Here is a 12500-nt window from a genome sequence, read left to right as displayed (position 1 = left end):
TATAACGCCGCTAATAGAGAGCTGGCAACCACTGCGCTAATCGCTAGCCGGCAACTGGCTGGCTCATCACGAGCTGGCAACTGACGCATTAATTGCTAGCTGGCAACCAACGCATTAAGTTTGAGTTTATTTCAAACATACATGCATACAAAATGATACATCACTATTTCTAGTTTCTCTTTTCAACATGTTCGAAAAGGACTGGGAAGAAGCAGAACTTCTTTAATCCTATCCCTTTTCCTTCACATAACAGTTGCTAACAATTTTGTTCAATTCCTGTTCTCAATTCATTCACAATATATATATCTATATTATTTAGGGAAGTAAGTTGCATTTCATATGGTGGGATAAATAAGATTATCAGTAAATTCAGAATGTTTATTATGGTTTGTCTTCTTTGTACTTTGTAAACACTTTACGTTTGAACATTTTCTTGAATTGGATCATATTAGTACATTGTTTGACTTCTTTGCTTAATCCATTCCATAATTTAATTCCACAAACTGATATACTAAATGGCTTAAGTGTTGTACGTGCATACAAATGTCCTCTAAGGTTATATGTATTTATTTTGTTGAAAATAATTGCTTTGGTAGCAGGTTACAGTTGGCTTTGTGCATAATTTTAGCTGTTTGCAAATTCACTATGCTGTGGGATTTCAGTATTTTCGATTCAATAAATACAAGGTTTATATGTTCTCTACATCCAACATTATGTATTATTTTAACTGATCTTTTTTGTAACATGGTTAATGAGTGAAGTGTACTTTTGTAGTTATTTCCCCATATTTCTGCAAAATAACTCACATATGGTAACATTAGCGAGCAATAGAGAATATGGAGTGATTTTTGGTCCAATGCATATTTAACTTTATTCATTATTAACATGTTTCTTGCCACCTTATATTGTATATTTCTTATGAGATTTTTTGTTCATTTAATCATTAATCATTAAACCTAGAAATGTGGTTTTATTTACTCTTTTATTTTCTATTTTGTCTATTTGTATTTGTGTTTGACATTTTCTTTTACTGTTATCGAATAGCATTATTTTAGTTTACTGAGATTCTAAGATAGTCTATTTTTGTCAAACCATCTCTTTAATTTGTTCCTTTCCACTGTTATTATTTGTATTAGCTTCTAAGTGTTTTCTCCTAAATAAAATGCTGTGTCCGCGAATAATACTAACTTTAGGTCTTTTGTAACTTTAAAACTGTAATATATATAAAGATTGAACAATTTTGTTCCCTGTATTGATCCTTGTGGTACACCACAGGATATTTTTAGTGTTGTAGATGTGTGTTCGCCTAGTTTCACGTATTGCTTCCTGTTTGTTAAGTAGCTTCTTACCCAGTTTAAGATCAACCCTCTGATGTCATACCGTTCTATTATTTCAATTAAAATATTGGAATTATTTGTGTCAAATGCTTTAGTTGTATCCATAAACACTGCTGCTGCACGGTTTACAATGTATTGCATTGTTGCCCTGTTATTTTGATTGAAACCATCATAGCTGAAATGTTAGCTCTGTATCCATATTGGTTCTCAGTGAGTATTCTATATTTGTTCATGAAACTCTACAATCTGTTATTGAACACTTTTTCAATGATTTCAGAAAAATGTGGAAGCAAAAAGACAGGTCTATAATTTGTAAATTTTTGTTTGTCTCCAATCGTATAAATTCATACAACTTCAGCTATTTTCATTTTGTTTGGGAATTTGCCTGTTTGAAATGATATGTTACATTAATGGTGCTGGGATCTATTCAATTACCTTTTTTATTTTTTTCATATTAATTGTATTACAATCGATTGAAGTCTTAGATTTATTTAATTGCAAGTTGACTACTAAAGCACTATTTTCTTGCTATTCACTATCTGGCAACTGGCACGTCAAATGCTGGGTGGCAAATAAAATGTTAATTGCTAGTTACTAGCTGACAGTTAGTGCGGCTAATATCTAGCTAACAACAAGCACGCTAATTGCCAGCTGGCAGCTGGTGCGCCAATTGCTAGCTGACAATTAGCATGCTAATTTGCTAGCTGGCAAATGGGCAGTTAAACAATCACTAGCTGCCAACTAGAGTGCTAATCGCTACCTACCAAATGGTGCGTAAACCGCATATCTGACAACAAGCGCGCTAATCACCAGCTGGCAGCTTACCCTGGTAAATACTAGCGTGCAACAAGCACACTAAACACTAGCTGAGTTTTAATGCGAACTGCCAGTTTGTGGTGTAAATCACTAAATTTCCCAAATGCTAACATGGAATATAGACATATAATGATTTATTCATGTTTTTCTTTTAAACCTGCAAGGTACAGTGAGTTGGTTGGCCATGCCATTGCCACTTCTAAACTACACTAAGGTATATTGGACTCAAGTTAATGCATATTTAAAGACATTTACATTTGTGGAAACATTGCAGGGAGATATAAAAATGGTAATAAAATAAAGTCTAATGAAATCATTCGCACTCCACTTAAATTTAAAAGGGCTACATTATGCAAAACCAACTTTTCTTACTTATTGGCACTTGCTGTTGTGCATTTGGAATCTGCGCAAGTCCCAAAAAGATCCCGAAAATTTGAAATCAAAGCATGGAGGCATTGCGGTGATATTCATAAAACAATCTTTCATTTCTATCTACTGTTTGGAATGTGCACAATTGGTGTTGTCAAAAATTGGGAACCCCGTCAGCGCATTATCCATATGTAAATGTACCCAAACTGGATGGCAGTTGTAGTCCGCAGCCCAACATGCCCAACATCTGACCCGAAGAACACAAATGCTCTGTTATTGGTTTCTATAAAAACCTCCTGTCTCATCTGAAGAAGTAAGAAGTGCCTGGCTGATTTTTTTTTATTATGCGGGGACAACCTTACTGTAAGTGTGTGTACGGCTTTGGAGGAAAAGGCCAAAGGGTTTGGTAGACAGCCAAAGATAGTTTTTATTTTTCTAGTCTTATTTTGCACTTTTGACTTTATTTTGTTCAAACCATTAAGTTTAATAATTAAGTTATTATGTTTAAAAATTAAATGAAAACACAGTTCTAATATCCTGAAGGTGAACAATTTTCCTGTTGCATCAGCAGCAACAAGCTCATGTATGCTGTGATAAAATAAATATGAGCCACAACACTTTTTGCACTATATCCGTCTCCAACCTCCTACTTTACAGTCACAAACTTGAAGTAATGGCTCAAAAAAGGGATATACATTTTTTTTTGTATGAGGTTGTTGGCTGGTATGTAGGTTGCTTAAGGACTTTAGTAAACTGGAGTGTTGGGTGGTGGAGCGAGGGTACCTTTGTTAGACTTCTTTTATAAATTAAAGCTCGGCATACGCCAGACCTGCCAACCTTGAAGAAATGTTATTTGTACTTTGTGAGTATGAGAAAATCAAACAATGCAGGTGGACACCTTTTTCTACAATATGTTAATGTATTTTAAAGAAAAAATGTATTGCCAGTCAACAAGATAATTACATAATATTTAATTTATCATGAGAATATTCAAATAACCTGTTAAAGTACAGATGGCTTTGTGCAAGTATAAATGTTGAAAGTGGACATATGTCATAAAATGAGCATGTAACAAGAGTTTTGAAAATATTGATACATACATAAACATAATTTATGGTGATTTGTGCCAAAATAACTGTTTATCACAAATAAATAGTATTATATGGTAAATGTGGAGATTATAGTTAAATGATGATGACATAAATGTAAATATAATAATCAAAAAGAATTTATCCGCCTTACTGTGAGTACGTCTGGATAAAGATTGTCTCTAATGCAATTAAAAACCCCGTTTCCATGAGTTGGGAAACTGTGTTAGATGTAAATATAAACGGAATACAATGATTTGCAAAACCTTTTCAACCTATATTCAATTGAATGCACTACAAAGACAAGATATTTGATGTTCAAACTCATAAACTTTATTAATTTTTTTTTTTGCAAATAATAATTAACTTAGAATTTAATGGCTGCAACACGTGCCAAAGTAGTTGGGAAAGGGCATGTTCACCACTGTGTCACATCACCTTTTCTTTTAACAACACTCAATAAACGTTTGGGAACTGAGGAAATTGTCATGATCCGTAGTACGCATCATGTTTTGTTAGTTACGTTTTGTTAGATTTGGACTCCCTTAATTCCGGTTTTGTGCACTTTGGGTGTTTGTTTTGGTTACTGATAATTAGTTTAATTCGTCTCTGATTAGTTCTCGGCACGTTCACCTGTTGTTGAGCACTAATCAGAGAGCTATTTATTCACGTTGCTCGCCACAGTCGGGGTGGATTCGTTGTTTGCGGTATGCAACCGTCACTTTGGTATGTTCCTGTGTCCTGCTCCTGTGCTAGAGTATTGCCCGAGCTTCCCGTGGGATTGGCACGTTTGTTCTTTTGTTTATTTCTGTCTAGTACTGTGTATTATTTATTAAATCATATTTCTACCTTCACGCTGTCGCCCGGAGTGTCCGTCTTGCATCTGGAGGAACGATCCCGCAGCAAGTTGCATCCCCAATTGTGACAGAACGAATCCACCAGACAGATCCTTCGCCATAGACCACGAGGAGATGGAGTCGAGCTGGCGAAGACAGAAGCCAGACAGAAACGCTCTGTCATGATCTGTGGTCCGGATCATGTTTTATTTAGTTATGTTTTGTTAGTTTTGGACTCCCTTAGTTCCTGTTTTGTGCACTTTGGGTGTTTGTTTTGTTTACTATGGCTGTTAATTAGTTTCATCTGTCTCTGATCAGTGCTCGGCACGTTCACCTGTTGGTGAGCACTAGGAGCTATTTATTCACGTTGCTTGCTACAGTCGGGTTGGATTCATTGTTTGCGGTTTGCAACCGTCACTTTGGTATGTTCCTGTGTCCTGCTCCTGTGCTAAAGTATTGCCCTAGCTTCCCGTGCGATCGGCACGTTTGTTCTTTTGTTTATTTCTGTCTAGTACTGTGTATTATTTAGTAAATCATATTTGTACCTTCACGCTGTCGTCCAGAGAGTCCGTGTTGCATCTGGAGGAACGATCCCGCAGCAAGCTGCATCACCAATTGCGACAGAAACTAATTAATGAAGATTTGAAAGTGGAATTCTTTCCCATTCTTGTTTTATGTAGAGCTTCAGTCATTCAACAGTCCGCTGTCGTATTTTATGCTTCATAATGTGCCACACATTTTCGATGGGAGACAGGTTTGGACTGCAGGCGGGCCAGGAAAGTACCCATACTGTTTTTTTTATGAAGCCACGCTGTTGTAACACGTGCTGAATGTGGTTTGGCATTGTCTTGCTGAAATAAGCAGGGGCGTCCATGAAAAAGACGGTGCTTGGATGGCAGCAAATGTTGTTCCAAAACCTGTATGTACCTTTCAGCATTAATGGTGCCTTCACAGATGTATAAGTTACACATGCCTTCTGCACTAATGCACCTCCATACCATCACAGATGCTGGCTTTTGAACTTTGCGTCGATAACAGTCTGGATGTTTTGTTGTCCTTTGGTGCGGATGACACAATGTCACATATTTCCAAAAACAATTTGAAATGTGGACTTGTCAGACCACAGAACACTTTTCCACTTTGCATCAGTCCATCTTCGATGATCTCGAGCCCAGAAAAGCGGGTGATGTTTCTGGATGTTGTTGATAAATGGCTTTCGCTTTGCATAGTAGCGCTTTAACTTGCACTTACTGATGTAGCGACGAATAGTATTTAGTGACAGAGGTTTTCTGAAGTGTTCCTGAGCCAAAGTGGTGACATCCTTTGGAGATTGATGCCGGTTTCTGATACAGTGCCGTCTGAGGGATTGAAGGTCACGGTCATTCAATGTTTCTTTCAGGCCATGCTGCTTACGTGGATTGATTTCTCCAGATTCTCTACACCTTTTGATGATATTATGGACCATAGTTTCTGAAATCCCAAAATTTTTTGCAATTGCACTTTGAGAAACGTTGTTCTTAAACTATTTGACTATTTGCTCACGCAGTTGTGGACAAAGGGGTGTACCTCGCCCCAATCTTTCTTGTGAAAGACTGAGCAGTTTTTGGGAAGCTGTTTTTATACCCAATCATGGCACCCACCTGTTCCCAATCAGCCTGCACACCTGTGGGATGTTCCAAATAAGTGTTTGAAGAGCGTTTCTCAACTTTATCAGTATTTATTGCCAGCTTTCCCAACTTCTTTGTCACGTGTTGCTGGCATCAAATTCTAAAGTTAATGATTCATTTTGAACATCAAACATGTTGTCTTTGTAGCATATTCAACTGAATATATTTCAATAGATGTCAAATAAAAATGAGCTGCATAATAGGAAATCAAATAGTGTATGTCCATCACTATGTGGTAGTTTACTGCGGACATTATCTCCTTTTGTTGTTGATTCCTTTTTTTCATACGGTGTTAATCTGGAAATTCTTGCTTCGGCATTTTGTGGATGTGGCACCGAACGGAGATGTTGATATGCAGTTTCAAGCACTCTTCATTCTTTAGCGGGTGACTTTTCAAATGATGCTACATATTAGCAGTAATACTACTTTTGGTAGCAACACTTGTGCCCCACACTTGACAAATTAAAGTTGTCTCCAACATATCCCCGCTTGAAACCAAACCACTGCCAGACGATGGACCCCCTGTGGTTTTTCTTGAGAATTAATTCTTCCTTAATTTTTTACCAGATTCGCACCTTCTCTCTGTCGTATTACCACTCGCATGGCTTCGCTGGCATTACAGCTAACGTTACCCATGCTGCTACCTCTCTGCGCCGCTAGGGTGTATACGTATGTGACGTATTACGTGACAGTATGTGACTGTGAGAGGCGGGGCGTGGTCACGCGCCGCCTGCCGGCGATGGCATGCACAGCAGCCGGCTGGAAGCAAGATGACAGGTGAGTGGATACCTCAGCTGGAACGAGTTATCTAATCACCTGTCTCTATTTAGCAGCATTGGTGACTGCAGGGCGGGGCTGAAAAGCCAGAAGGACCCCAGGAGGTGCTGAGGACGCCAGAAGTGTTGTGGGAGGACTGAGCGAGTTAAAAACTTTGTGAGTGAACGAACTAAGACTGAAAAGACTTGGGGAGCGAACGAAGGAAGAAATATTGTGTGTAAAAAGATTAAAAAGAATTGTCAACTTGAACTCCTGCTGTGATCCTTCGGTCCTGAAGACCCCACGACACAAACCTGTCACAGTTGGCGCCCAACCAAGCAAGGACCGAGGAAGGATGACGGCCCCAAACTCCCTGGAGGCACTGTGAAGAGTGCTGGCGGAGGTGTCAGAAGCCACCCAGAAGCAGATGGAGGCAAGCATGCAACAGACGCAAGTACTGCAAGCACTGGTGAGCCAGTCCAGAGGAAAGGAGAAAGGGAAGGGGACCGCCATGCAGAGGATGTCGGAGGGAGAGGACCCGCAAGTATTCCTCGACGTATTTGAGACCACAGCGACAGCATGCGGCTGGCCTGACACCGAGTGGGGTGTCAAGCTGCTGCCGCTCCTGGCGGGGGAGGCGCAGCGGGCGGCGCTTAGTCTCCCAGCGCACGCTCGGGTGCATTTCCCCAACCTACGCCGGGCAATATTAGACCGCATCGGCAGCCACCCGGAGGACCACCGACGCCGGTTCCGTGCCATGCGACTGGGGCCCGAGGACCGACCATTCGTGCTGGCGCAGCAGCTCCGGGATGTGGCCGTCCGTTGGCTGGAACCCCAGGAGGCCGATAGCAAGATGCTGGAGCGGATCCTCCTGGAGCAGTTTGTGGAGGCCATCCCAGCCCAGACGGCCGATTGGGTGCGGTACCATCGCCCGCAGGACCTGATGGCCGCGGTGGCCCTGGCCGAGGATCATCTGGCGGTATACCGGGAAGGAAGCGCCAAGACCGCCGAAAGACCCACACCAGCGCCACGGGCAGCCGACAGATCCAGAGCAGCACCACGAGCGGCCGAGCGGCCCATCCCAGCACCCCGGAGACGGAGCTGGCAGACAAAGGAGGCCGCCAGCCCGGACAGGGACATGCACACACACACACACACACACACACACACACACACACACACACACACACACACACACACACACACACACACACACACACACACACACACAACATCATCCTCCAGCACTATTGAAGGGGGGAGAAGGGGATTATAAAATGTGTGACATTCCTCCCTCTGTCCAGGTTCCCGGCGCTGCGCAACGAGGGCTTCCCCCGCAGACGGTACTCGAACGCCAGGGCCGGTGTGCTGGGGGTGTGGCCAACCTGGTCACGTGCGCAGGGAGTGCTCACTGATGGAGGTGGGGCAGGTGATACGGGTGGTCGAGCCCCCAGCACCCGCCTCCGATCCAGGGGAGGCGTACTGTGTCCCGGTAAGGGTTCAAGGGAGTATATACCGGGCAATGGTGGATTCGGGGTGCAAACAAACCATGATCCACCAAAACCTGGTTCGGCCCGGGGCGTTGAGGCAGGCGACACAGGGGCGAATTAGATGTATTCATGGGGATGTGTACACGTATCCCATTGTTCCGGTAGAAATTTGGCATCGGGGGCAAAAGCATAGTGTGAAGGTTGCTGTAAGTGCGCACCTTACGCTTCCCATAATATTAGGCACAAATTGGCCGGAGTTTCCACTTCTCGTGACGCAATGTGTGGGGAGGCGTTCACGGACCGTAGGAAAAGGGAATATCCGCGCGGTTCTCAGTGGCGAGGCGGGGCCTTCCGCCACTGCCGAGCAGGAACCGGCGGGGGCTTCGCGGGACGCCCCCCTGGCCTCCTATTGGCATCCTACGGAGGATTTTCCCCTCGAGCAGTCGCGAGACGAAACTTTGCGCGCGGCCTGGGACCAAGTCGACCATATCGACGGTCAGCTAATGCGCCCGGGAGCGGCGCGGGTATTCCCTCATTTCTCCAATTATGAGAGATAGGCTGTATAGAGTGACCCGTGACACTCAGACGGGAGAAGAAATCACCCAGTTGCTGGTGCCGAAACGCCACCGGGAAATGGTTTTCCAGGCTGCGCATGTGAACCCAATGGCTGGACATATGGGTTACGACAAAACACTTAATCGGGTAATGGCCCGGTTCTATTGGCCGGGCATCCGGGCAGACGTGCGCCGCTGGTGTGCCGCCTGCCCGGAATGCCAACTGGTAAATCCAGCGGCCGTCCCGAAGGCGCCCTTGCGCCCATTACCACTTATAGAGGTCCCATTCGAAAGAATAGGCATGGACCTCATCGGGCCATTGCACCCGAGCTCACGGGGATATCGCTTTGTGTTAGTCCTAGTGGATTACGCAACGCGCTATCCCGAAGCAGTGCCTCTGCGCTCCATCTCCGCAAGGAGCGTAGCGCAAGCGCTGTTTCAAATTATCTCCCGGGTCGGGATCCCGAAAGAGATCCTGACCGACCAAGGCACGTCCTTCATGTCACGCACAGTCAAGGAACTATACGGATTACTGGGTATCAAAGCGATCCGCACCAGCGTGTATCACCCCCAAACAGATGGGCTGGTGGAACGGTTGAACAAAACGCTAAAAACCATTATCCGTAAGTTTACGCACAAGGACAAACCAAATTGGGACAAATGGCTGGATCCCCTCATGTTTGCGATGCGGGAGGTACCCCAGTCCTCCCTAGGTTTTACACCATTCGAGTTGTTGTACGGCAGGAAGCCGCGTGGAGTGCTGGACATAATTAAGGAAAGCTGGGAGGAAGGTCCGAGCTCCAGTAAAACTGAAGTCCAGTACGTTATGGACTTGAGAGCAAAACTACACACATTGGGTCACTTATCACGGGAGAATTTGCTCCAAACCCAAGAACGCCAAAAACGCACGTACAACCAGGGAACCCAGCAGCGAAAATTTGCACCGGGAGAAAAAGTCCTTTTATTACTTCCCAGTTCCAGCTCTAAATTACTTGCGCGATAGCAAGGACCCTTTGAGGTCACACGGCAAGTGGGGGATGTGGACTATGAGGTTTGGCGCTCGGACCGGGGCGGAGACACCCAAATTTACCACCTCAATCTGCTGAAAGCATGGAAGGAGGCGGAGCCTGTTTCCATGGTGACGGTAGTAAGAGAGGAGGAGGAGTTGGGGCCAGAAGTCCCGCGCACTGCCCCTTCCCCTCCCCTCCCATGTGATGATCACCTAACGCTCAAACAGAAAGCGGATGTTGCAGCGCTCCAACAGCGCTTTTCTGATGTGTTCTCCGCGCGGCCCGGCCGCACGAACCTCATCCAACATCACAACTCGACCATACAGACTTCCCGAGCACAAGCGCAAAGTAGTTCGGGAAGAATTAAAGACCATGCTGGAACTAGGGGTAATAGAAGAATCCCACATCGCGTGGTGTAGCCCAATCGTTCTGGTGGGAAAGAAGGATGGCTCAGTACGCTTCTGTGTGGATTACCGCAGGGTGAATGAGGTGTCACGTTTTGACGCGTACCCAATTCCCCGGGTCGACGAGCTCCTGGATCGGCTAGGCACTGCTCGCTTTTTCACCACACTGGATTTAACCAAGGGCTACTGGCAGATTCCCTTATCACCAGAGTCCAAGGAAAAAACGGCCTTCTCCACTCCGGAAGGTTTATTCCAGTTCGTGACACTGCCGTTCGGTTTGTTCGGTGCCCCCGCCACGTTCCAGCGTCTCATGGACCGGGTGCTGCGCCCCCACGCGGCATACACGGCCGCATATTTGGATGACGTCATCATCCAAAGTAGCGGCTGGGAACAGCACATGCAGCGGGTGGGGGCGGTGCTCGAGTCCCTGAGGCGGGCGGGGCTCACCGCCAACCCGGCAAAGTGTGCGGTTGGCCGGAGGGAGGTACAGTACCTGGGGTACCACTTGTGCGCCCACAGGTAGACAAAACAGCTGCGATTGCGGCCTGTCCACCCCCCAAGACAAAAAAGGAGGTGAGGCAGTTTTTGGGCCTGGCGGGATATTACCGCCGCTTTATTCCACGGTTTGCGGACTTGACCAGCCCACTAACTGACCTCACCTGAAAGGGTGCCCCAGAGCTGGTCCAGTGGACGGAGCAGTGCCAGCGGGTGTTCGAGCAGGTAAAAACGTCACTCTGCGAGAAACCGGTACTGTGTCTGCCTGACTTCACCATCCCCTTTTGTCTGCAGGCGGACGCATCGGGCAGGGGACTGGGGGCGGTACTGTCCCAGCGGGTGGGGGGTGTCGACCGCCCCATTCTGTACATCAGTCGGAAACTCTCAGACCGGGAGGCGAGGTACAGTACGGTAGAGAGGGAGTGCCTCGCCATCCGATGGGCGGTCGGGGCCCTCCGCTACTACCTGCTGGGGCGCGCCTTCAGTCTCTGTTCGGACCACAAACCGCTCCAATGGCTCCACCGGATGAAGGATGCAAACGCACGGATCACCCGGTGGTACCTCGCATTACAGCCACACAACTTCCGGGTGGTCCACAGGCCGGGCGCGCAGATGGCTGTGGCGGACTTCCTCTCTCGCCCTCCTGGGGGGGGTGGTCGGCGCGGCCGGACAGGTGCCCGGCCTGAAACTGACGGTGGAGGCCTGTGAGAGGCGGGGCGTGGTCAGGCGCCGCCTGCCGGCGATGGCATGCTCAGGAGCCGGCTGGAAGCAAAATGACAGGTGAGTGGATACCTCAGCTGGAACGAGTTATCTAATCACCTGTCTCTATTTAGCAGCGTTGGTGGCTGCAGGGCGGGGCTGAAAAGCCAGAAGGACCCCAGGAGGTGCAGAGGACGCCAGAAGGGTTGTGGGAGGACTGAGCGAGTTAAAATTTTTGTGAGTGAACGAAGTAAGACTGAAAAGACTTGGGGAGCAAACGAAGGAAGAAATATTGTGTGTAAAAAGATTAAAAAGAATTGTCAACTTGAACTCCTGCTGTGATCCTTCGGTCCTGAAGACCGCACGACACAAACCTGTCACAGTGACGTGTGTCAGAAGGTGCGCTTGTTGTCTGTGAGGAGAGACAGGAAAGAGTGAGAAGAGCCTGTAGTTTAATGCCCGCAGCTAAACGCAACTGCTTGAGAACGTATACTCGAATATCACGATATAATAATTTTCTATATCGTAAAGAGACAAACTCGCGATATATCGCGTATATCGAGATATCGCCCAGCCCTAATTCAAGTAGAATATTTAGAAAATATTCATGTATGACATTCTGATAAAACTGAATTTGTGTCCAAATATTTACACATTTTTAGTTTAGTTAAATTATGCAAGAAGGTAATTTACTGTGATTAATCTTGATAAATTGGGATTAATAAGATTTTCAACATGAATTATTTGAAAGAAAGCACGCAGAGAACACTCTAGACTGGTCGCTAGTCAATCACAGGACATATTTATACAAAGTCACATTCATACCTAGTAAGAATTTAGTGTCTTCCGTGTGTATGAACGTGCTTATTTTTGGATTAAAAGAAAACTCCAACATGCAAATTCCCTACAGAGATGTCCGAAAAGACATTTGAACCCACATTAGAAATGGTATATACATTAGATACAATTACAGTTATGG

At 45.5% G+C, this 12500-nt stretch overlaps 1 protein-coding gene across 3 annotated transcripts in view; it reads right to left on the bottom strand.

The window, feature by feature from the left end:
- The window catches only part of esama (endothelial cell adhesion molecule a), a 180264-nt gene that overhangs the window by 88976 nt on the left and 78788 nt on the right, over positions 1 to 12500 (bottom strand). The window contains exon 1 of one of the 3 annotated variants that reach the window (XM_061898048.1): positions 4460 to 4583. The exons of the other annotated variants lie outside the window; for them this stretch is intronic. Coding sequence (XP_061754032.1) covers positions 4460 to 4568 — 109 coding nt within the window. The 5' untranslated portion in view covers positions 4569 to 4583. Of the gene's footprint in view, positions 1 to 4459; positions 4584 to 12500 lie in introns of those variants that run through there. 3 annotated transcript variants of the gene reach the window in all.

Source organism: Nerophis ophidion, linkage group LG04, assembly GCF_033978795.1.
Source record: "Nerophis ophidion isolate RoL-2023_Sa linkage group LG04, RoL_Noph_v1.0, whole genome shotgun sequence".
Classification (NCBI taxonomy): domain Eukaryota; kingdom Metazoa; phylum Chordata; class Actinopteri; order Syngnathiformes; family Syngnathidae; genus Nerophis; species Nerophis ophidion.
This window is presented reverse-complemented; position numbering and strand designations above follow the sequence as displayed.